The sequence below is a fragment of the Panulirus ornatus genome, chromosome 38, assembly GCF_036320965.1.
Source record: "Panulirus ornatus isolate Po-2019 chromosome 38, ASM3632096v1, whole genome shotgun sequence".
NCBI classification, from domain to species: Eukaryota; Metazoa; Arthropoda; class Malacostraca; order Decapoda; family Palinuridae; genus Panulirus; species Panulirus ornatus.
The window spans coordinates 10,920,197-10,947,297 of record NC_092261.1 but is presented as its reverse complement, the minus strand read 5'-3'; the positions used below and the strand labels follow the sequence as shown (position 1 = coordinate 10,947,297).

The window sequence follows — 27,101 nt, the reverse complement described above, 5'->3', positions numbered from 1 at the left end:
GTGATCAGAGTAACTTACCTTAGTGCTGCAGGGTCGTACCGACGTACTCTTGGGTCGTGGTGATGACGCACTGAGGGTCATACACTCCAGATTCAAGGGGTCAAGAGTACAACTGTTATCGTTACATAGGGATGTATCTGGGTACACAAGCCTGTCCAGTGGCTCCGCCAACCGCCTGTATTTTAATCCCTGAATCTGTGGCGTACATGGTCACTGCTTGAATTGCTGAACCTCATGCGCACGATCACATATTCTTCGTTTCCCATGTATGTGTGTGTGTGTGTGTGTGTGAGAGAGAGAGAGAGAGAGAGAAGAGAGAGAGAGAGAGAGAGAGAGAGAGAGAGAGAGAGAGAGAGAGAGAGAGAGAGAGAGAGAGAGAATTTCCGAATGTCTAGAAATATATGCATTTTGTATTATTTATAAAGTGGTACACACACCCACACACACCCACACACACCCACACTAACACTACACCTGCATGTGAAGACATGAAAAATAAATTTGAACTTACGCTTCTACATGTATACACAGTAATTAAGCATTTCAAAGTACAACCTGTTGAAAAAAGCTTTTACAGATATACATAAATTTTGGCATGTGCTTTTGAGATCACACACACACACACACACACACACACACACACACACACACACACACACACACACACACACACTTTCTCTTTCTCTCCCGTCCACACACTTAAAAGCAGTATATTACCACATGCATTCATGTATGAACATACTGATTTGATAACTTCCAACTAAAATTCACTCGCTCAACAGGAAATGGCAAAGCATTCATATTTGCATGAATCTGCTGCCACCATGGTCACAGTCGCGTACAGCCTTTTCAGCCACACTTGGCGTCCCGTCCCTCCCTTTCCAGTTTTGCAAACGTTTCACGATTTTCATGACAGCCACATCCACGAATGCTCCGCCCTCCACTTGCAGTTCCGTGATGGTCCAGAATGCTAGGATGATGTCAGGGTAATATGACCTAACCTGGCATCATTACGGTGGGAGGGAGGGCGGGCTGCTGGCATGGGTAATTAACACAAGTTGGGAATTCTGGTGCTCGTATTAGGCTGCCGGTGCTGCAGTGATGGGGCATCCCGGATAACTCCCTTATTATTAGCAAAGTTCTGGTTAAAACACCCCCGGCGGTATGAGAGGATGTTTGCCGTCCATCTGAAGTCTTGAAGTTTCCCAGGATACTTTATATTTCTTCATTCATGAAGTTCCGTGAGCCATCCGTCAGTCTAGCGTGCTTGATTAAACTTCAGAAACCTTTCCCCAGTTGAAAGCACTTTTACCAGTGGCGTGTAAAAGTGAGGCTAGCTTTGTCATGGAGAAGAGGGAGGGAGATTAAGACGCGGAACAATTATAATAAACATTTTAATGTCAAACAATATAGTACACACCTTGTACACTAGAATAATAGGCAGTTTAACTGAAGCGTAGTAAACGACCTTGCCCTGCCGTTTCCCGCAAGAGTGAGAGGGGCAAGCTTGTTGTGAGCAGGCGCGTCCTCCCTCATGCTCTGACGTGGTAGTTACTGGTTGGCTAAAGGACACGATCGTTTACTACGCCTCGCGAAGAGTTACTGACACAGTGACTAGTCCACGTAATTGTATGTCTTACTATAAAGTCATGGAATAAAACATCAAACTAATTCTGGAAAAAAAAAGACACTAAAATAATCGATTTGAATCATTTTTCTTTCTGGTTAAAAAAAAAAAAAATAAAGAAAAATTATCAGAGAATGAAATTATCCTCTTAAAAATCATTCAAACATTGTGACCAACAGTTGGAACTTAGAGTAATGTTTTATTCTTCATATCGCATCATGCTTTCATAACGTTACCTTACAAACTAATAATGAATGATCGTGAAGATAAGGAAGAGGAAAAGAGGAGGAGGAGGAGGAGAAGGAGGAAGAGGAGGAGAAGCCTATCACTTCTAGTGCCACTAAGGATGTGGGGGCCCCTAGAAATATCTCGGTACACATACATCTATTATAACTTTTTTTTAGAGTATTTACAATTTACGTACAAAACTTTACACACATCAGTATTATGTACATTTTTAAGGGGGTTGGGGAGGAGAGAGTTACATAAGTATCCAATCATTTTATGTATAGTTGGCAAAGCAGCAGCGTCATATGTTCAGAACATATATTACAGGAGACATTATAAAATAACGGCGAGAGTAAGGCATTTTGGACACTCATTTGACGCGACGCTGTGGTAGTAACACAAGGGTTACCCAAGGGCGAATAGTTAGTTAACCAGAATCTTCAATGGTGATCAGTTAATGACTCTGTTAACACCAAAAAAAGGAAATAATTATAGTAATGAAAATTAGATGTTTTGGGGGAGGTTGTGGGGGAGAGATAGGATCAGTCATTATCACTCAGTGGTATCTGGAAATTAGGGTTCTGGTCATGTTTGGTTAATCATGTATATATATATTGGAGAGCCTATATTTTTTTCCTCCTTCCGTGTGTATGAATGAACCAGTTCCTAAAATCCGGCTCCCCCCCAGGGAAAACCCCGCAAATAGTTGTGTCGTCTTAAAAGAAATATCATAATAATAATAATAATAATAATAATAATAATAATAATAATAAGACCAGACAAAAGAGAACGGGAGCTAAAATTAATAGCACCATCGTATTATGTCTTAAACTAAGATCAAAATGTCAGGAATTACACGAGGAAAAAAAAATGATAAAGAGTAGTGGAACGAGGGACTATTTTATATATTTTCTCTAATTATTTCGTTTCTTCACACGCAAGTATTAACAGCGTCCAAAAATAAACTTCCATTCTTTTCCCATATATATATATTTCTTTTATCTTTCTCATATCTAGCGTGTTCACACATTTCATTAAAGAAGCCACACAGCTACAAAAAAAAAAAGAGAAAAAAAAAGATGAATAAATGGGAAGTCATAGATCGCACTCATCTTTACCGATCACAGCAAAATATAATGATACACAAGCCAGGGAGTAAGTAACGTATGCTACGGAAAAAGCTCTTTGATTGTCTTTCTTCACGACACAATAAAAAAAAGAAGTGGCGACCTCCGGGGACTAGAGATGGCTTACCAGACAACAGTAACACATAAACCGAGGTTCGTAACGCAGGAGGGGAAAATGAGAGTCACACACACAAACACACACAAAATCCTATAAGGGGTTGTACTACTGAGACGAAATCAATTAAAGAAGAATGTAGATTTATGGGGAAGACACACGGTTTCCGAAGGAGATTTCTTATGAGTTCATAGTTAGGAACTAAAATGCTCGGATCGCGCGCGCGCGCACACACACACACATACACACACACACACACACACACACACACACAGGACAAAATGGTAGAACTGAGTCATGACATATTGGTAACAGTTTATCTTGCCCCATTACGGCAGGCAGCGAGGTGGTGGTGGTGGTGGTGATGATGCCTGGATGTTTTGCCACGCTTCTCGTACTGGACGAAGATGTATATATAAGGGTGCTGATAACAGCGATTTGATTTTTTTTTTTTTTTGAGCCTGTGTTTATAACTCCACGACCTAGCCTACAACCCTATTTGACCTTAATGGTGGTTGCAACAACTTCCATTCGTTTGACGGAGTTCAATTTCGTTTGTGTGCAAAGATGGAGACTTGATTTTTGTATTTATACTCTGAGGTCTTATTTTCTTTCATAGGAACTGTATTCTGGTGATACAAAAGTCTTTAAGACTAATGAAAACTTTTTTGTTCGTTTGATGACGGAAGCCAACGAGCACGGGTTGAAACATTTCCTATATGACCTTGTGCGATCCCTCCATCCTGGCTGGAGATTGGCTGGGCACGCGTCCCATCTTCTTTGTTTCCGGTGATTGCGTCTAGTGATTGATTGCACAGAAAATGGGATCCGACTGAGTGATGGCTCAAATTTTTAGGTTTTCACGGAGGCGTTTGTGACCAGAATTGCTATAGGAAAGGAGGCGTGGCAGGAGAAATTCACTCCCAGATCTCCTACGCCACACTTCACAGTGAGTCAAGACGGGAACTACTCTCATATACACCGACCGTTCACATATTTTATCTTTTTTTTCACTTTGTTGCTTAGGGAAGAGGAGGAGAAAAAAAATAACCGGTCATTTGTTCGACGTTGCAGAACATTTCCCCCGATTGAACCACAATCTGGAACGCGGGATATTTCAACCCTTTATTTTTCAATCCTTCCCGAACGCGCCGGAACATCGGTTGAAGCGAAGGCAAAAAAAAAAAAAAAAAAAAAAATTCTCTCTCCCTCCAGGTTTTATTCCCTTAACCCAGATCGAAAGGCGTTGATAACCCGAGTTATCAAATTTATTCCCGAGATCAAAAAAAAAAAAAAAAGAAAAAAAAAAGAGAATCGAAATTAAGAATGGACTGGGAGGCTCAGTCACGATACACAGACTTAATTGTTTTTTTTTTTTCAGTCACAATAAAAAATCGCTGAAATTTACACACTCAAAAAAAAGCACTGGAAAAAAAAAAATATATATGTTGGGCTCACTGCCAAAGCTCATTCACAGGGATGGGAAAATGAAACGCATGTGGGCAATGAACATGAGGCAAATCAATGTACAAGAAGAAGCCTGACTAACTAGACGGGTGTCTTTGGTTGTAGCAGACAACAGGTTTACTGGCTGAAGGTCAGCGTATATAATGGTTAGCAGAGAGAGAGAGAGAGAGAGAGAGAGAGAGAGAGAGAGAGAGATTCTCTCTCTCTCTTTTGAGAGAGTCATAGTTTAGTGGAGGTGATTAGCTTGATAAAAGAGTGGCGGTCGACGGAAGGGTATCATGGAGATGATAATGTCTGTACTCGATGAGAGAGAGAGAGAGAGAGAGAGAGAGAGAGAGAGAGAGAGAGAGAGAGAGAGAGAGAGATTCTTTGTCATAAGGAAAGTACATAGAGAGGGAGAGAGAACATCTAGAGATGCATGGCAGAATTTGGTTGGTAGGTGAGGTTTGCTTCATCCCACCTCGCTAATTCCAACAGTAGATGCCACAGAGCTATATATGCCTGCCACCTTTGCAACACCCGACACAGGGAAAATCTATTGAGAACTCCTCATTTCAACACTCCTCAGGGCAACTTGTAGAACTTGCAGTTCTCAGCGACGCCTTGATCATGATTTGTTTGCAGGCCTCTTGTATAGCCGGAACCAGACCTGTAGGTGGCTCAGTTACCTATCACCTGGTGCACCTTTTCCAGAACTGGGAACTAACGACGCGGGAGCAGGGAGGGGCGCGTCTATACACAGGTAAATTACACTTCACCTGAAAAAAAGAAGAAGAAAGAAACGGTCATTATTCACATCCCATTATACAAAGGGTTTCTTAAAGTAACCTCAATCCCTCACTTTAATAGAGTAAGGTATATAATGTAATACTAGACTATTAGGTGACGTGTCTATTAGGTGACATATATATTTTAAGCTAGTCATTCTTCATCTTCCCAAAGTTAAAGATGTGGTGAGTGAACTATGCGTCGGAGCTGCACATGAGCCACTCCCGCTTTATGGGCCAGGATCTCGAAGAGATATGACAGAAATGAGGTGTCATTAAATGATATAAAGATACTAGTAACCTGTAAATGATAAGGTAACTAATACAGTCTTTATGACAAAAGACCAAAAGGGTCTGCAAGTGATAAACTACTCTTACTTCCACGAGGAAATATATCAATTCAGTCTGTAAAACAGTTATCTAGTCCCGTTTGCATGTGACAATCTGCACACTCTGCACTGGTCAAGTAAAGCGATGATTAAGCCTCCCACAACGTAAAGTGTTGCCTGATCCCCGTAGGGAGATGGCGTCACAGTAAACAAAGTGGAAACCTCCAGTAATGGGAGTTTTCCCCCAGTATTACCTTACTCCACTTACCTCGTTCAATGTAGGAAGAATTGATGGAGGAGACAGACAAGTAGCGAGATGAACATTGAGCTCCCCACCACGATGGTTTCTCCTTTGGACACTACGTTGTTGGGAAAGTGGGGAGTAAAAAGGGTGTCTGGTTTAGATACAGCGGTAAGGTAATAAGTAAAATGAATACAGACAGTGGAAAAAATTAATATATATAACATGATTAGTTTTGCAGAAAAGATATTGAGTCTGACGCTGATATAGATTGCAAGTGTTTAATAGTAAATGATGTATTGTTAAAACATTAACATACGATAAACTACAATAGTCATGCAGTACTGTGTCTGAAATCAAGTAAATCATGATATAACTGATGGAAACACATTCCGCCATGAGACATCAATAATGCTGAATTCAACTACTGAAAATATGACATCTACCTTCCCCATTAAATTGGAAACTACCCATCTCGAAGAAAGCAGTCTTACAGCTATTTAGAACTGATAGAACATAAACATAGGTAGTGATACATAGAGGAAGGCCGTTGAGAACTCATTCCGTGCACTACAGTACGAAGAGTTACGGAGAGAAAGAAGAGTTGAGTTGGATTATGATAAAGGAATATATTTTGCTCTCAGATGAACATATCCTGACAAAACTGCCGGCATGGAAACTGCCAATTTTAGTAGTGCCTTCAATGCAGCTCACTTCACGCCCTTGAGGAAACGTCTGACTGAATTGTAAGTTTTGTGAGTGACTCTGATCCTCTTGCCGGGAGCTATGACAGGAAGTATTGATCCTTTATTCGAAGAAGATTCTTTTTAAAATGTGTTCCCTTCCTCCTTCCCCACCAACAGCTAAAGCCCTTACCTGAAGATTTTAAAGCTGGGACACCTGCGAAAACAGAGAAAGAAGACGTGCGATTAGTGGGATCCGGTATCACACGAGTTACACTAGCTTTTGCCAAGCCTTTCATACAGACTCGAGACAAAGTAAACTCTCTCACTCTACACACGTTACTTGGGCAGGTGGCAGCATCTTATTTTGCACCACAGTGTTGCACTCGGTGTCGGGGGAGTTGGGGGTGGGTGGGTAGTAACAATTTCCGTCACCAGTCATATTGCAGGTCATTGTCTAGTCTATTGCGACAATGCACCAATGCCTAAAAGCCATGAGAGTGCCGTTAAACCACTATGAAAAAAGGGGGGGAGAAAAAAAAGTGTTTGTGAACATGGAAACTCTAGCAGCATAACTGTTAAAAACTGAACATGGGAACGCCGACAGAAATAAAACTACTACATGAATTTCGACATGCGTTGCATTTTATACCAAGAGTGCAGAATGATATATATATATATATATATATATATATATATATATATATATATATATATATATATATATATATACTGGTCAGGCTCTACTAAGTTAGTCAGGCAACCACAAAGCACACAGTCCTAAAAACTTTACAGAATCAGCATGCAGAATCTTCGAAGTCTGGTTAGTATTTGCAAAAAAAACCACCACATTCTTTCAAAGTTTCCCTTTTTCGTTTGGAAGGGTCGTTTTCTGTGACAAGCGTTTTGACGGCGTTGCCTCCTTACCACTCCCTGCAACGTGAGGCTTTGCTTCCTCAGTCTCTTCCACGATTTCAAAGTCCCCATTATCACTATCACCTTCTTCGACATCGCTAACATCCTCGCCCTCTTGCTCTTCCGGAGGAGCTGTGGTGGTGGTGGTGGTGGTGGTAGTAGTAGTTGTGGTAGTGGTAGTGGTAGTAGTAGTGGTAGTAGTAGGCCCTGAAACATACCAGTTCGTACCATCTGCAGGTCACTACTCTACTGGTGTAACATTTACCTACTCAACCTTTGTTAGAATGGCGATCTTTGCTTGGTATAGGCAATCTACAGACTACTGGATAACATATACACTGGTAGAGAAGAATATGATGGAGGAGACTCATTCCGAAACAAAAGAGGGGCGTTTCAAATATCAGCACATATCGATGCATGACAAATATTACAAAATCATAAAGGTACAAAATAAGGGGGTGAAAAAAGGAAAACGAGGCTTTTCTAAGAACATAACACACACATAAAAACAAGGGCAATGGTGAAGCAGCAGATAATTGGAGGAATAACATACCTACAAGAAAGGCGGGTCTACGTCAAGCGCGCTACACACTACAAAAAGGCAGGCACTTTACAGATCAGCCCGCGAGGTAAACCAGAGTTAATCCGCAGAACCTCTCCTCAGACAACCATATCACTCCCTGGTGGGGTTGGGTGGGTGGGGAGGAGACAAGCAGGTAGAGCACCCGTAGGCAAACAGCAGGTCTAAAGGTATTATCCGTATTACAACCGCACCAATTTGTGAGCAGTCACAGAGGATGATAGGGTATTATTCCGACAGTCGGCGCCCCGAGAGTGAGGCGGCTACTGGGGGCGGAGGCGGTTGGCGGAGGTGAGGTGGGTTGGGGTTTAGCCCTCCGCCAGACGCGTCCTCACCCGTGAAATCTGGTCATATCAACACAGGTTTTCGTCCGTTCGTTAAGGCCAACAAGAGACCGCTGTGTGTGTGTGTGTGTGTGTGTGTGTGTGTGTGTGTGTGTGTGTGTGTGTGTGTGTGTGTGTGACTATCATAGGGCCATTTCTTCTCTAGTGTACAGTGACGAGTACCTGTTGCTAATCCCATGATAATGGAGCAAAAACTAATTTCGTTGTTCTTTATACAGTCAGAATTGAGGCCTTCAGGAATATCTGTCATACATGTATGATATGAAATGTGCCAAAGAGTCTTAGCTTCGTACAGTACCGTCGCATCGGAACATTAAGTCTTGGAAGTGGACTTGTGTGGTAAAGTGAAAGTCTTCGATACAGTCTTGGGAGCGGTCGTGTGTGGTACACAAGAGTCCCAGGTACAGCGTTAGATGTGGTCTTGCGTGGTACATGCGAGTTTCCAGTTACAGTCTTGGGAGCAGTCGTGTGTGGTACATGGGAAACCCAGGTACAGTGTTGGAAGTGGGCGATGAAGACGTTTACTTTCGGAAAGCCGTTAACATCAACTCTTAAAGAAAAGCCGAAGAAAACTAGAAACCTTCGCTTGATGGTATCACTTAAGAGAATATAGAAAGTTAGTATTGTTAGTTTTGATTGTCACTTGAGAGAATATAGAAAGTTAGTATTGTTAATTTTGATGGTGTCACTTGAGAAAATATAGAAAGTTAGTATTGTTAATTTTGATTTAGAGATAAAATTTGTACCATTTATGCTTTCCTGGATGACCCTGCATCACTGGAAGACACATAAGGAACTAAAGACATTTTGGTTTTGGGAGTTCGATGATTCTTAGGGGGGTTTCGCCTTCCCAGGAACCTTCCCTCTGTTTCCACTGTGTTGTATACAAACGCGACTCAAGTACATCCACCCCAGTAACCGCTGTTCAACCACCACGCTACATTACGGCTTTAAAGTTATGGGTAATGAAGTTTCTCCCTTACATTTAATGGCTGCTTCGTGACAGTGTTGCGAGTTAACACTAAATGTTCCTCTTCGATTTGAGGTTACAGGCACCACCCCACTGTGAGACGTCAACACGAACAAGACGTCACGTATTTGATGATGGGAGTATGTATGAGGTAGCCGTTGCTGTGTTGTCTGTGGGCTGCTGAAGGAGGAGATGCAGAAGGCAGTGAAGCCTCCTACAGAATAACCCACAGGAAGCCCATGAGCATCGCTGAGAGAGAGAGAGAGAGAGAGAGAGAGAGAGAGAGAGAGAGAGAGAGAGAGAGAGATTTACCGTTTCCAAGATACCCCCCCCCCCCCGAGAAAGGGGAATTTATCTATATCGTCAGGTAGTCAGAGCCAAAAGGCTTCACGAGGAAGAAGCATTGGACCGAACAAAAACCTCTGCGGGTATTTCTAGGTGAAATATTCAACCAAACATTTAAAAAGAAATTGGAAGTGAAAGTCTGTTTTCCTTTGAGTCTGACTTCTAAGGCCCTTCCATTCCATTCATACAATATGCAAATTCGAGTTTCCTCCAGCAGTTGACAGTGAAATCCCCTGTCTACTTCAGGACGGGAAGTGAAGAGACGGTAGAAGGAGGGAACAAACTGGGTGGGGGATGAGGTGATGGAGGTGTGGTGTAGCGAACCCCTTAGAGGCGGGAAACAGGAGGGGGGGGAGGAGGAGGAAACACACACACACACACACACACACACACACACACGCGCGTTGGAACGAGGAGCTATGGGTGAAATGATGGCGAAGGGAAGGATGCATATAGCCTACGAGTCGTGGGATGGTGAGGAGTGATGTAGTAATGATGGTATGAGTTAAAAGTGACAGCAGCTTGATGGGATGTATTCTACAGAGAGAACGCCGCATTCCACTCAGATAATGATGGGACTACTGTTGTAGGGACTGTAGAGTTGGAGATCATAGTGTTGCTTCTGTAGTCACTACGTCATAGGGTTGTGAATTCGTGACGACGCTACAGGGTGTTACTTCTACTTCCAGGTTGTAGTTCTGAGTGAAGGTATTCGTCTGAGTGTGTGTCGCTGAGAAAATCCATTGCTCAAAGCTTCATTTCTGATGAAGTTAACTAGGATGTGCTAGCAGGTCTCCATTCAATTTCATTAGTGAAAAAAAAAAAAGAATTAGAGGATTATCTAAATGAATACATATAACCTCAAGTCCCTAGAGCAGATCTTGCGAATAAGAAAAGAAATTTGAAAATACAACCGCAGACTAATCCTGGTTATAATCTCGCAGGGGAAGGGATGAAAGTTTTAAATAAAATTGCTTGAGGAAAGATGTTCATGATCCTCCAATAACCGAGAGTCATTTCTGGAAAAGAATTCTCTCAAATCATCGATTTTCCCTCAACTACTTGGCCATTGAGACCAATTTATCAGTCTCATAAAAGGGACCATCCCGTGTGAGGATTTCCTCTCTTGATGAACGGAGCCGACGGTACACTCCCAGTGGAACGGGAACCTTGGTAGTATATTACACTCAGATGGGGGAAAGAAGCAAAACCCTCCCGCCACATACCCATACAAGTGAAATCAAACACTAGCAGACGACTGGGTCCTAACAAGGCCTATTGTGGTGGTGGAATATACCAGAAACTCGTGGATAAGTGTGGTAGAAAGACATTCAAAGTTTTCGTAGAGATTGACCTGTAAAACTTCTCGTAGAGCTAAGGAGGCACACATAATGTCAGTTGAGGATTTGAAGGAGGGTTCATATGTGTACGGTGTTGAAGTTAGACTTAGGCTATGTTTGGGGGGCTCCTTATCCCTTTAGTTAGGTGCCAGTGCAACCGTGTCCAGTCCTCAGTAAGGATGAGCGCTCACTGAGCACCTCTTGTCGTTCATCATCAGTACGACCGGGAGTGTGGCCGTCTTTCGAGAGTCCTTGTCCTCGTTCGTAATTTTAACATTAAATGAAGCAATCAACAAACGGCAACAAACACATCAAAGGCAAATTGTTAAGGTAGTCGTGAGAAGCTCACAGGATGAACATAATTAAAGTCATTGGGTATAAAGGAGAAAGCAGAATAAGCATAATGCCTTTATTACACACTTTATGTAAATCAAAGGGCGCTGTGAACACGTCGCAAAACCACAAGCAAGCGCACACAAAGCGCCAAAAAAAAAAAAAAGCGGCGGTGTGAAAAGCTGAGTGTACTGGAGGAGTTGATGTGCACAGTGGGACATACATGGATCATTAGAACATTTACTGAGATCGGCAAAATGAACGTGTGTAAGTACGTGCGCTCCCCGACGCACTAAAACGTTGCTGATCACAGAGGTTGGTTTTTTCCCTCGCGAACCCAGCGTTGAGGGAAGGAAATCGTCGTTCGTTCATTTCGTGTTGCGAAAACGTCTGCTGCGAGTACAGCTTCTTGTACCATTAGTTATGCAGAAGTAGGAGATAGTGAGATGAGCTTATCACATATTTCATGCGCCAGGAACGAGAATATGATGTGTGTATTGCTATTAAATGTGGGAAGAGAACCTAAAATGACACACTCGAATGAAACTGTAAAGACTTGTCAAAAAAAACGTTATATGTAATAGTACGTTACGAATCCTTCTTGCAGCTGTCGGCCCACACCCAGCCTAGGTGTTCATCCTCCCATCGCGGGTGGCTGATAAATAGGTACCTGGCTTAAAGCTAGAGTGTCATAGAAGGGGATCCCGTGCCAAGAAAGTAAAAGTTTATGTATCCATCTCCCTGTCTGTCGATCTATTTCTCTCTGTATCTACCCGTCTGTCTATCTGTTTATCTATCTGTATATATACTAAATATTGGGATGGCTCCAGTCAGGGGGTCCCTCCTTGGGGCTAACCATGGTAGGCTGCGAGAAACCACACTCCCTCCTGGTAGCTGCCAGGCACAGAGCAATTTACATACCCAACAAGAACAGAGTTTCTGGATACAGCCTCTCGGGTACTGTGTGCTGAGGAAGCCTTACAGGAGAGACCAGAGCCTCTACCCTCGACCATGAGAAACCATCTGCTGCTGTATCTACCCCCTCACCCCTTCCGGCTACCATGACAGACAAATGGAGTACATGGGAGGCGATAATTAAGTCGTGGAAATATCCAGACGATGAGAATTTTTACCCTTGATTATAGCCTTTGATGTACGAGGCTATGAAGCTGGCTAGACGTCCAGGAGAAAGAAACCCGGGTATTGTTCTGGCTCGAGGACGGGGGGCGCAACTCGTGGCCTAGGGAGGGAGCGGGTATTATTAAGACCCAAGGGAGGTACTGAGAATGAGGAGAACAGATATACCGCGGCGAAATGTCATGCGAACGAGAGGTCACGACACTGGCAGGTTACAGGAAACGAATTATCTCGTGTCTCAAGTGAATTAGATTATTTTCAGCTATAATTTTGTTGAGCCGAAAGTGAATTATAGGTATGTATTACAACATTAGAAAAAAAGGAGGTCGTACACAAGTACACAATTATCGTACTTCAATGCAGTTTTGATTAAGTTATGATACTCATTTCAAAGTTATGACTTTACTCACTAAGAACTTTAATCAGTCACTCTGCCTGTCGCTTTATCAGCCTGCCTATCCTTCTCGTTTTTAAGTGGATGAAGATTAAAGAAAAAAAAAAAGCTACTGACCCCTCAACACTGGCTGGACGAACTAGACGGTAACAAACGAGAATTATTTCCGCACGAAGACATTTAAAACGTCTGGACTTCCAGAGGTGAAGGTTGATGACTCTCTCTCACGCAAGAGATTACACGAAGACAATATACTGATGCCACACGAATGACGAATACACCTACTGTGTGGAGTTTTCCTTTGATCGAAGTCCCTTTACAATTAACAAATCATACGGATTAAAGGAGTCGGGGAAATGCTGGGTATATACGATACAACAGAGGGAGACCAAGGTTCAATTAACCAACTACAGCAGAGAAAGACTAAAATTACTGTGCCAACTACAGCAAAAGGGAGACCGAGAGATTCTTCTGCCAACAATGACAGAAGAAGACCGAGATTTCTCTGCCAACAACGACCGAGGAAGACTGATATTCCTCTGCCATCAGGGACAGGGGAAGACCGACTTTCCCCTGCCAACAGCAACAAAGGAAGACGGATTCTTCTTCTGCCAGCAACAGCAGAGGAAGACCGAAAGACTAACTCCCTTGCCAACAACGACGACTGAGGAAGACCGAAATTCCCTGCCAAAGACTACAGAAGACCGAGATGCCCCTGCCAAAGACGACAGAAGACCGAGATTCCCCTACTAATAACGACAGAGGATGACGGAAATTCCCCTGCCAAAAGCGACAGAAGACCGAGAATCATATGCCAACAACGGCAGAGGGAAGACCTCTGCCAGCTACAACAATTTCTGACAAATGGTAGTCTCCGTGTTGACATCAAAGGGAATATCGGCATTTTATCCTCCCACTATTCAGTCCAGTATGGTCTGATACTGTACCAATATGGCCTTTAAATTGGTGGTGTTAACTATATTGTAAAATCGCCCGTAAGCTGATTGAACAAAAGGCTGCGACATTTTGGGGGAAATAGTCTATTTCGCCGAATATTGACCTCCCTGATGTGACCTGACGCGAAGGGAAATTAAAACAAATTTTTGAGGTAGATTTATCATACTGTCGCAAAGGGATATATATATATATATATATATATATATATATATATATATATATATATATATATATATATATATATATATATATAGATATATATCTTTTTTTCTTTTTTTTTTTTTTTTTGCTTTGTCGCTGTCTCCCGCGTTTGCGAGGTAGCGCAAGGAAACAGACGAAAGAAATGGCTGTTTCCTTGCGCTACCTCGCAAACGCGGGAGACAGCGACAAAAAGAAAAAACGAATTATAGGAAAAGGAATGATAGCTTTGAGGACAAAAACTGGAAGAATAAAAGACGACGCGACCTGAGGTCAGGCTGGCGGACCCGGCCAATCAGGTCAATTTTCCTTGGGCGTGAAGGGTGGGGTGAGGGGGTGGAGGTGGAAGGATCGGTGGGTGGGCGGATGAACAGGTCAGTCACCCCCTCACAAAGTGGCAATTTACAGTCCAAAGGGGTACGATTATTCTGACCCGAACGTCAACAATGATCTCAAGCAGTTTAAAGTACAAAACACACACACACACACACGCCAGTTCTATTGTCGACATATCTCTCAGTTTCGAAAACATACGCATCTGGTGTGTGTGATTCATTCACTAACTCTTACCAAAAAAAAAAAAGAAAGAATATATTTACGCTTCAGATCCCGAATGCGAGGATGGGTACAAAAGGTTGGAGGGAGCGTGGAGGGGGGGAACACGGAACTCCACAATAAATCCTGGGCGCAGCTGTCACAACAGGTCGGCCCACCCCGCTGGCCCAGCCCGACGTAGCCACAATCACCCGGTAAACGAGATACCATACAAGTAAAATCTAATCAAACGTTTCACACGGAAAAATAATTGACAAGCACACACTGCTAGCTGAATTTCAATCAATAGGTAATAAAATTTACTTTATTCCTTCTTGTTTATTGAAGATATGTATAGCTAGAAACTATCTTTTGGTGTAAAGAAAGTTTGTCTAATGTTAGGTAGGTGTGCCGTGAACTTTCTTCAACATGGCCTACTTTACCAAATCAATATTTCAGATCTAAAAGATCTTTATGTTCAGAATGATTATGATATTTCATATAAACAATATTCAGGATCTCCTCTGCATCAAATATCATTCAAAAAAAAATATTGCATGAAAAAACGGCGACAAAAAAAATGTGACCTTGTATTTAAACCTGGGTGACCGACTTTCACATTATTTTTCTTTTGTTGCACACGTGCTCATCCTGACCACCTCAGCCAGGAACCACCAGAAATTGTACCCTCGACTTTTGAGCAGTCGCTTCAAAGCAAAGGCGTCGACATCAAATTACAGTTAGTGCTTCTTTTTTCTTTTCTTTAAGCGTGAGTCTTTGTTTTTGTTTTCTCTCGTACTTCTCTTGTTTACATGGAGACCATATACTCCCATTCCTCCTACCACATTAGGCGAAAAGACATACACCAGTTCCATGATTACAACTGAACTCTGTTTAATAGATTATCAAAAAAAAGCATAGACACGTCTATGAAAATTTCATTGAAGTAATTACAGTCCAGGCAAACGCACTACTGTGCCCCTCCTCTTTGTCTGCGTGTTTGTCTGTGTGTTTCTACCCTCCATGCTGATTTTTATATAAACTTTTCTTACGCTGCGAGACACATCATCAGATGGGATGTTCGTATTATGAAGTTGCTTCGTCAGGCGGGCTTTTCTCTTGACTAAAGCCAGACGGTTTAGCTTCGGCCGGCAGACGAAGTACAGGAGTGTGTTGTTTGCAGTGTATACGGAACTAAGGTTGTAATTATGGAGATCATGCACAATATATATATATATATATATATATATATATATATATATATATATATATATATATATATATATATATATATATATGTATATATCGAATCTGGCTGCTGTTTCCCCAGTTTCTGTGTGGAGACCAACTACACGAGGACTGACCTTATAAAACCTCTTCTTTTCCTCTCGAAAAGTTACCAATGGAATTCTCTTTCTTTGATCTTTTCCTACAACCTTACCGCCTTTAAGAGTCAGGTCAGGAAACACCTCTGTGGAGCCTTAATTAATTTCTATAACCTGCTTCTCTCTGTGAATATTTTCCCAGGGCAATGTCAGTCACTATATATATATATATATATATATATATATATATATATATATATATATATATATATGTGTGTGTGTGTGTGTGTGTGTGTGTGTGTGTGTGTGTGTGTGTGTGTGTGTGTAGATTAAAGAATGGTATGCGTATAAAGTAAAAACACGGGGGCAACAGCGTTTAACACTTTTTCATTGCAACATGTAGTCATTGATTAGACAGACAGACAGACACACACACACACACACACACACACACACACACACACACACACACACACACACGCGCGCGCGCGCGCGCGCGCACAAGAAGGAAAAACACGAACGTAACCCATAAAAAAACTAATCCGCTTTATACTGTAATCCGCAAGAAAAACGATGTATTAAATTCCACACCAATCCACAAGAAAGGCACAACTTAGCGTCATATAACCCAGGAGGCATCTTACTGCTAGATAGATCGGCACACACACACACCGGCATCGCCCGAAGGTCGGACAACAAGTCAGGGAATTAGAGGGGATTACATTTCACGCGGCAGAGCGGAATCACATGGTTGAAGAGGGTGAGGAGGATGAGGAGGGAGAGATGGATGAAAGGTGAAGATGGTGGTGAGCAAGGGAGGTCAGAGGAGGTCAAGTGGTCCGGTGTTGGAGGTCAAGCCTCGTCCGTGGCCAAACACGTCATGTTTTGATGTCGAAAGAGAGCGGGGAGCAATGGTAAAGGGGGGGTGGGGGGGGGGGCGGGGGAAAGACTGGAAGTGAGGAGTTCCAGAGATAAGGACGGACTGGAAGTTGAGGAGTTCGAGAGATAAGGAGGGACTGGAAGTTGGGTTGACCGTAGGGGAGACTGGAAATTAGGGTTTAAGAAGTCGGGGAAAAAAAAAACTGGAAGTTAGTGTTTGAGACCTTGGGAAAAGACTGGATGTGAGGGATCAAAGCATGAGGGGTTCGAGACGGGAGGAGAGACTGAAAGATAGGGTTCAAGACGTTGGAAGGAGACTGTAGGTTAGGATCCGACTGGAAGGTAAAGCTCAAGGCTTTGAGGGAGAGACTAGATGTTAGGTTTTGACTGAATGTAACTGTTGAAAATGTTGCACAGAGACGAGGAAAGTGAAGGAAAAAAAGGAGAGGACAAGTGCAAGTTCTGCTCGTCAGAGAACACTACAAATTCTTTTTTCTTTTAAATCTTTGCTTATTGGACATCTTGTCATACGTCTAGAAACAAAGAATAGAGACATAAATTGAAAGTACGTAAAAGAAATGCAATGCGGCTTCGATAAGAAACAAACAGCTGTGTTGGAATTGTCGTTAACAAAGTTGATTAACGCAGCTCGTTTGCGAAGGACAATCACAGAACCGAATCTTAAGCACATAGAACTATTCACGATCATCGTAAGCAATAGGCAGTTAATCTGAGCGCAGAGTTCATCACTGATGGATCTGTTCCTTTTTTTTCTCTTTGAATGGATATGTGGACAACGATTCCTTGTGCCTTTCTTCTTCCTCTCGTCCGTTCTCCTTCGTCTTCCAAGAAGGAGATCCAATAGAGAATATTGAAGCCCACTTCTCATGTTACGGGTGCCGACACTGAGCATGCTTAAGGATCTCTCTTTCGAAGTGTGGCGGTCACTCAACCCCAATACCAACCCCGCGACCCGGGGAACCTTATGTATCGAGCCTTGTTTGTCTCATAGCAGCTGATACACACACACACACACACACACACACACACACACACACACACACACACACACACACACACACATATATATATACACAAACATATGAGAGAGAGAGAGAGAGAGAGAGAGAGAGAGAGAGAGAGAGAGAGAGAGAGAGAGAGAGAGAGAGAGTACGTACTTCAGAGTACTTCAGCGAGATTTTGTCAAAAGGCAGAACTAGCACGCACTGGTCATGGTAGGAAAATCTTACGTCACAAAGAACAAGTCTTGTGAGTTAGTTGTTGTCAAGTTTTATGTGGGTGAGGAAGGGAAGAAAGGACAGCAACCTGAGGCAAATGAGTGACCCTTGACAGCCACTGAAGTGCTGGCTCGGTCGTCATTACCCCTCCTGGGACCCACTTGGTGAGTATCGAAAGCATACCTCCCTGGTCGGTGGCTTCTTACCACTCACTACGTACCAGTGACGACTTATCAGAGGTGATATGTACTGTGTGGTCGGCAGCCACATCCCCTACAGCAGCAGAAGCAGTGACGGATGTTCTCTCTCTCTCTCTCTCTCTCTCTCTCTCTCTCTCTCTCTCTCTCTCTCTCTCTCTCTCTCTCCACGAAACCCTTGATCCTCGCTCTCCCTATACATGACTAGCCTGACTCGGCCGCCCGAATGACAAAGACTGTATGGCAACACCGTTAGGAAATCCAATCGCTCTCCAAGTCCGTCAAAAGTGGATTTGTGGGATTTTCGAACCCCCCAACAAATTTGTTTTGCTTTTCTAAAGGAGGATTGGTGCGGACTCGAGGCATGTCTTCCCCTAAATCTGCCCGTGGGAATTCAGGCGGCGAGAATGTGACAAATGACGGGACACTGGAGAAGTTGTTTTCGCGTGGTGTTCCCAGGGTCTCACGTGGGGCTGTCCTGTCAGGGCGAAAAGGTGGAGAGGTTCTGGATCATCATCTGTGTGTACCAGTCGGCTCAACTCCGGGGATCAAGCAACGCCCGTGTCCCGCTCCTCTCTCTCTCTCTCTCTCTCTCTCTCTCTCTCTCTCTCTCTCTCTCTCTCTCTCTCTCTCTCATACATAAGGAGGTGTTGTGTTGATCGCGATATCTATTCCTGCTGAGGCACAGCTATATAATGATCACAGCTTATAGTACCTGGAGGTACTGACTCGTATGAATCACGATATATACTTTTGGCGATGATATGACTGGTGATTCAGATCCTTCACGAGTTGCAAGAAATAACGTGTGACGATTAAAAAGAACCATTGAGATAGGAAAAGAGATAGCAGGATAGATCGAGTGTAGAATGGCAGAGAGGAGATGTAGCTAGAGGTATGGCTGAGGAGTGGAAGGTACTTAGGGAAGAACTGCTTCCATGTGAAAGGGAAGTGCCAGCTCCCACACCTTGCCTCTGTGTGGTGTGGACCGGTGTAACTTTACACCTCGGGGACACTGGCATAAGGCGGCGCCCTGTGTAACAGTGTACAGCAGATCCCTGATGCAGACCTTTGCATGGCTTCCATTAATCCTCCATTGTCCTTAATGGATATGTGATCCTATTGATTCCTTGCACGGCGAGTAGCTCCGGATTATTCCTACATTTTGATCATTTATTCTTTATGAAACAGACTTGTACGTGTAGCGAGGACGGGTCAAAGTTGCAGGTTTCCACGTAGCGTTGTAGCGCCAGGAACAGACGAAGACCGCCCTTATTTGCTCTCATCCGTACCCTAGTAGTCACACACACACACACACACACACACACACACACACACACACACACACACACACAGAACGTGAGTGAAAAAAAAAACCTTTGGTGAGGTTGTATCATCGGGAGCACAACCTCGTCAAAGACCTCCACACTCCCAGGAGGAGTCTATCAATTCCCTCCTACTTGGACATGGCGCAGCCATGGACTGCAGGAGCTCCTAGAAAAGGTGTCCTGGAGTAACTCGTGGTCCTTTTCGGGAAAGATAATTACGGATGAACTATATACATCCTTGTCGAGGACCTCCCTCGCTCCAAAGGAGTCAGGTCGGTGGTGGTGGTGGTGAGCAGCTTTGAAGCGGCGGGAATACCATAAAAGTTGTCGTGACGCGGGGCTGTATATCATCCCTGGGTGGAGGGGGGGAAAAAGAGAGAACACTTCCTACGTCTCCCGTGCGCGTCGCAGAAGGCGACGGACGAGTAGAGGCGTCAGAGGGGAACTGGAAATCCTCCTCTCCTGCATTATCACTGAGAAAGAAAATAGGAACATGGAAAGGAGCCAAGTGTGGATATTGCCTCAAAGACCCAGTCGTCTGTTCCTGGGGCTGCCTCGCTAACTTAAAGGAACATTAGACTAGCAAGAAAGAATGTATGTATACTTTGTGTGTAGAGTATACTTTGTCTGAAAATGGAATATGCGAAAGATCTTGTATATCATCTTTTTCTGCTCGTATGTAGTTTGTCTTGCATCCGTCATATACAGACTGATTTCGTCATCGTGTGTATATATATATATATATATATATATATATATATATATATATATATATATATATATATATATGCTAAATTAGAAGACTCTTATAACTCTTCCAGCAAGAAAGTGAAAGAAGATTCGTGTAATGCGTGTCATGAAGCTTCCTGTGATGTTATCTTTCATCACATTAATACAAACTTCTTTTTTTCCGTGAAAATTTTCGACGCCAAAAACTTAAAAAGAATTTTTCCCTCTGTCGTTAGTGCTCCAGTGTATTTATGATATTCATCAGAAAAAAGAAAAAAACTGCATTTCACGTGTATGTAAACATGATGCAAATTTGAAGACAAAGCTTATGGAATAATTTTTGTTTATCATATTCGTGGGATTCGAAATTCAACCACGAGATATTTGCGTGTTATTTGCGTGTTATATATAATGTATTCTGTATTCATGCATACACACTAGCAGGTATACAAACCATCTGAAAATAAGGTTATTGTCTTAAGCGACGTGATTATGTCACTGAATACACTTATGACCACATTATGGGGATCATGTCCCACTGTGGTTCAGGATTGAGTGTGTTTCATAAGGCTACTAGGGTCGCATGGTTTCTCTCTCTCTCTCTCTCTCTCTCTCTCTCTCTCTCTCTCTCTCTCTCTCTCTCTCTCTCTCTCTCTCTCTCTGGCTTGAGTGTGTCCAGCTCATCCTATCGGCACCGAGTTCACTTGCTCAAGCACCCAGCTCACCTTCTCAGCACATAGCTCAACCTCTCAGCGCCTAGGTTACTCTCTTAGCCCCTAACTCACCCTCTCAGCACCCATCTGACCCTTCTCAGGGCCCAGCTGACCCCTCTCAGCACCCAGCTGTCACTCGGCTCACTCTCCCAACACAGACGCTATTCCATCGAAACCAATCACTCTCTGAAAGACGCAGCCTCATACCCACCACAACTGTAAATTGCTGTTTTGAATGTATGCTGGGCGAGCGAGAAGCAACGAAAAATTTTAGTAACTGAAAATTGTGAAATGGAAATTGGACGCATGTTAAAAACTGAATGCCAGAATATGGAAACTGAAATGCCCGGAATAATACATTTAGAAATTGAGACTCTGCTAAAAAAAAAAATGGGGGGGGGGGGGGGGGATATGAAAATGAGAATATAAATCGGAAGCTGATCAACTACAGATTAAAGCAGATCTAACGAAGTTTAGCGAAAGCTTTTCGCTCGACAATCTATCCACCGAGGGAGAGAGAGAGAGAGAGAGAGAGAGAGAGAGAGAGAGAGAGAGAGAGAGAGAGAGAGAGAGAGAGAGTCGGGGAGATGACAGAACTATAGATCTGAAAAACGGTAGTAACTCGAAAAAGTGGAAGCAAGCAAGTGGGAAAAAAAAAAGGGAGGTAGACAGCAGCACTCACTCGGTAGACGGACGAGCTGCCCGTGTGGAGGAACCAAGGGTTGGAATCCCGTCAAGGTGACCGGAAATCCAGAGTCTGATGTCGACTCTGGCGCTGGTTGTAATCCCCGGTGCAATCCCATGTCACGAAGAAGCCTTATAGTACCCGGGGCCCCGCTCCTGCCATATGCTTCCACGCCCACATCCCACATGTCCACACCCATGACCACACCCACTTCCCACGCCCACTTCCACATCTGTGCATACGCCGACCTCCCTGCACACCCACATCCACGACCTTAAACATTCAATCTCTAGAGTAACCTAAGGTGACATTTATCCCCGCTTCAAGCCAGCGCCCGTACTCCCTCTGAATGTCGTCTCCAGCCTCACACCCGCATCGTACATAACTATGTAAGCCCAGCTTTATACTACTCTCAGTAGACGGTACCTGTCCACCCGTGATACACCTCAACCTCCCACTTCAACAGTCGCCCAAGACACGTCGCGCTCTTTACTCTGACGTACTCGCACAAAGCTTCTGATCTCCGCCTCCGTTGTTCGTCAGCATTATGAGCCGAGCGATGGGCGCTAGCCCTGACTCCATGACAGAATCTCTTCATAGGTACTCGTAGGTAGGTAAGTAGGAAGGAAGGTATATGTATGTAGGTAGGTGGGTAGGTAATGTAGCCTCCCCTCACTCTTCCTTGCACTTGCCGTCCATTGTGACCTCACACATGCAGGTTTACTTCACAAATGCATGGTCTCAGTCTCTCATATTGAGTTTAAAGTAGGTAACGTGTGACAGGGACCACTGGGCCCCTCTGGTGTTTGTTTTGCCCATGTGCTGACAACGCTTGGTCACTTTTGTGCCATAAGCCGCTCACTTCTCTCAACAGTATCCACAGTGAAGTATAATTTCTATTTCATACATTTCGTAAACCGATTCACACTATTTGCAGGACTGCATTTAGAGTGTTGGTTTTGCTGCGAAACCCATGACGTGACGAGTTTGTGTAAAAAAATACTTTTTTATTATATATCTTTAACGATTGTGTCCAGTATTAAACTACCAATTAGTTTTCCAATATTTTGCGGTCATTATATATATATATATATATATATATATATATATTTCTTTCTGAGTTCTCATCTGTTTCTTGAATGTCGTATATATGACTTGTCTTTCAGAGTGGCCCTCAAGGGGTCCGTTTCCCATGGAAGTCTTTCCATGAGTGAAGCATAATGCTGTGGCGACTTAACAGGTTACCTTGAACATGAGTATTCATCAATAATCACACTGACAACCTATTGAATATGTTAAATGCATTCATCAGTGGGATTTGATTTTCACGCTCATTACAACTGCTAAATAGCTATTCCGCTTTTTTGATATTCGAACGAAACGTAACTTAATAACCTGCTCATAATTGTGTCCACTTCTTTTTTTAGACTTCCATTTTTGATCATATATATATATATATATATATATATATATATATATATATATATATATATATATATATATATATATATATATAAACCTTCTACCAAAATAAGTGTTCAAGAAGGCTATGGAAGTATTCGTCAGTTTTCAGTGCCAGGAATTCTCCAGCAGTGGTTTAATTGCCGAGTTCCGGCCAGGATAGAATTTCCACTCGGAGGAGTGTGTGTGTGTGTGTGTGTGTGTGTGTGTGTGTGGACGAGGAGGCCAAGAGGACCCGCACCCACTGCCGCGCCTCCCCTCCTCCCCCCACCTCAGCAGTACCTGCAACTCGGCTTAGGGAAAATACCGCGGGTACAACACTAGATTTCCATTGGTGGCCGTCCGTCCCACCACACCATTTCAAGTGATAAGACTCAAGCCAATTTCCATCAGATTGACGTAGTCAGCTACAAAAACGGCCAATTCCTAAGCCGTGGCTTTACTCCTCACGCCAGTTTGTCAGCATTAAGGTCAAAATCTACGCTGAACGTCAAGAAATTCCCCCAGATTTTCCAGGCTGCTATCATATACGTAGCTGTTCGTAACATTCTGACCGCTAGTTTTCATCATGTAACGTCACAAGACATGGTAATCGAAGTCCTTAGAATTAATACTCAAATTCTGACATCCCGATTTACTAAAATCATGACTGTTTTACACGTCTTTTAATCTCAGATCCTCCAGAGCTAAATTCCATCGTGGTTCAGTAATGACAGACGACAGGTACATGCATCACCTTGAATGGGTGACTACACCGGACAGTGTCGCACATCCCCTTCTCGCGGCCGGGCAAACACTTCACAAGCCACGGTAAATACTAGTAAAGTCGGAGGCGCCCAGACCACGGCCAGCAGGGTTTCCCTCAGCTCTGACCTGATCCCTGGGTCAGCGGATGGCTGGCTGGCTGGTGCAAAGAGATGGGGGGGAAGGATTCACGATGGCAACTTGACTAAGATATGACAGGATTTTTTTTTTGAGTATTTATATCAGTTCGCGTTGTGGTTGTGTGTGTGTGTGTGTGTGTGTGTGTGTGTGTGTGTGTGTGTGTGTGTGTGTGTGTGTTTAATTCACACAGGTGGTGGATGTGGGTAGGTGTTACATTAGGTAACAGTATCATCCAGTCAGTGTGGAGAGAAGCAAGGAACGAGGGGCACAAACAGCCCAGACACACTGTAGCAGTACACCTGGAAAGTTATAAGTAATGAAGCAAAGCATTCCAATCACCAGATACTATAAACATCCCAACTACAACACTCCAACACCATGAAGTACACCCACCCAGCTGACGAAGAAACACTCTGTCATGCTAGAGACAGACGGACGGACGGGTAGATAGACAAGACGGCAAACAGACATCTGGACCGTGACTTACCAGGGAAGTAGAGAATTTCCTCACGTTGCTCATACTCCGTGCCAGGGATGGTCAGGACGCACTCGAACATCGTCTCAGAGTCGAGTTCGTAGTCGAAGACCTGGAGCTCGACGCTGACGTTGAAGTAGCCCAGTTCTGGGAAGTACTGGTTCTCTGCCTTGGCCCCCTCGATCAAGTCTCTCCTGCAGGAACACAAAGTAACAACAAGCGTCAGTCAGTCAGTGGGGGTAGACAGTGGTGGTGCGAAGGGGAAACAAATGATTCATAGAGACTCCAGCCTCGGGAACACGTGTTGTGACGCGAGGTAGATGGAAGACATCTGTTTTGGAGGTGGGGAAAACAGGTGTGATTAAATTGGGCGTAAAAGGATGAGGTAATGATGCTCACTTCGCGCAGGTATCCAGGAAGAATTATTGAGTAAAATATAACATTTCAAGGAAGAACAGGTGATGTAAGGGACCAGGGTGTACTGCAAGGGGTGAGGTACGTGGAGATAAGTCTTTTTCTAAGGGATGAGAGGGGTTGGTGAGGAACTGTTCGTGGAGGCAATTTTCCTGATCATAGAGGGATTTTCAGTGATATTATGGTATCAGCGTCGGCCGGCAGAGGGGGTTGTGATCGTTGTCATGTTGTTCGCCCCAAACCATTTTCTACTGTTCGTCAATAACCATTTTCTACCGTTCCCTTGGTCAAGGACAACAGACGGGTCAGATGAGGGCACGTCGGGTTAAAAGGTATTTTTGTCAGTTGCTTCCTACTTTTTCGTTTGAGTTGACCAATCAACGTTTTTCTTTTTTCTTCTGATTTCTCGTTTTCTTTTCAGAAGCATGTGATGGACGACGTCATGCGACTAAATGAATGAAATGGCCATAGCTATATCCGTCATGCGTATCGACCGGTCAGAACTTTGTATTCTTCTCTTCTTTAATGGTCATTAAAGTTAATTGTCTGTATTCTCGTTTACGCCGAAGAAGTACTACCAACCAGTGCACTGAGTACTCCACTTAATCTTGAAGACTTATAACTATTTCAATTTGATTATCATCATCAATCAAAGTGATTACCCGATGCACATTTGCATACAGATTATTTTGATTGGTACATTTGCATACAAATTGTCTGAACAGTTTCATGGGGGAATAACAGGACAGTAAGGATGTATCTAAGGAGTAAAACACGGTTGTACTTACTGTAAATTTGAGAGTGATTGTGCAAAGCTGCTCCCCCCCCCCACTTGCCTGTCTTTAGTGGATCATCAATTTCCTCGCCAGAATAGATGATAAAGTTTGCTTGAACGGATGGGTAGCTTACCCTTTCCGTCTCAGAAGACAGAGTTAGGGGAGTGACCAGATCTCCCGCATCAGGTCGTCTGTTGTACCTAGATCTATCAGGTCTCTGCTTGCCCTGAATCCTTGCAGGATTTTAAACTGCATTGCGGTGTCACTTGATAAGCTCGTTTCCTGTTGTGCCTGACGCTTCAAAACAATGATAAGCCTCACACTCAATGATTCATGTACATAGTAACTCACACCTAATCGAACATATGGCTGTCATTAACAAGCAGTGTATTCCCGTCTCCCATCTGCAGCCCACAGCCACAATCACTCCTTCTGCCACTGCACCACCACTACCACCTTGGATATACCGACCATACAGTTATAATGAACTTTGGCTCTGTGTCCAATATAAACAGACCAGTGATGTTTCCCCTGCACTCGAGCCAATTTAACTTTCAGTCTGGCACAAAACTAGGTTTAGGGAAAAGTCTGGAACCGAGTCATAATAACAGGGAACTCTCCTCCACAATTACAACTTAGATTAACAACAATTTCCATGGTATAGTTTTCGTCATATTTTCACTCTCCCTGTCCGGGTTTGTGTTTTCCTCTATACTTTTGTTCTGGTGACAAGTTGTTCTGGTGTATATTTTGTTGAGTATATCTGTTGCATATTCAGTCAAAGGACTTAAGTGAACAGATTTAGAAATGTGTTGGCGGGAGGGCTTGCTATTGAAAGTGGTGTGATACATACAATCACGTGAGCCTTACATGTCTTTTTTTTATTCAAATCATAGAAAAGACCCCGGAGTTGCAGAGTTAATTTATATATATAAAAAAAGGTTATACTTAGTTTACTGACACCATGAAAAAAAATGTCCAGTTCCTCAGGGACAGAGCTATTAGTTCTATTTCTTAAACGTTCGGTTAAATAACAGTCCTCATCAGTTCTTGAATCACACAGTTCACCTCTGTATGACGCCCCCCCACTAAGCTCCCTCCACAAGCCATCTCCCCACGACATGCGCTACGCATTACGGTAGGATCTCTCCCCCAACATCTGTGGGAGCCGCTTCATAATAATGGCCAGCAGAGGGAGCCTGAGGGTGCAGATATCTGCGGCAGATCTCCGACACCCGGTCTTCCCTGCTTCACACCTGATCCGCTGCCCAGCTCTCCCACGGTAAATAATGTGACGTCACTCCTCTTCATTTAATCCTCTTTTCCTTGTTTCCACCAACTCTGTTATCATTCAGCATCTCTCTC

The 27,101-nt window shown here is 43.4% G+C and overlaps 1 protein-coding gene across 3 annotated transcripts in view; it reads right to left on the bottom strand.

The window, feature by feature from the left end:
- Positions 1 to 1,380: 1,380 nt before the first annotated feature.
- LOC139760891 (uncharacterized) overlaps positions 1,381 to 27,101 on the bottom strand; it is a 362,007-nt gene continuing 336,286 nt past the window's right edge. The window contains exons 5-8 of one of the 3 annotated variants that reach the window (XM_071684637.1): positions 24,559 to 24,740; positions 7,512 to 7,706; positions 5,929 to 6,019; positions 1,381 to 5,322 (exon numbers count right to left, since the gene is read on the bottom strand). In XM_071684637.1, the coding sequence (XP_071540738.1) occupies positions 5,934 to 6,019; positions 7,512 to 7,706; positions 24,559 to 24,740 (463 nt within the window). In that variant the 3' untranslated portion in view covers positions 1,381 to 5,322; positions 5,929 to 5,933. Of the gene's footprint in view, positions 5,323 to 5,928; positions 6,020 to 6,777; positions 6,802 to 7,511; positions 7,707 to 24,558; positions 24,741 to 27,101 lie in introns of all 3 variants that reach the window. The other 2 variants (XM_071684638.1, XM_071684639.1) reach the window with 2 other exon arrangements.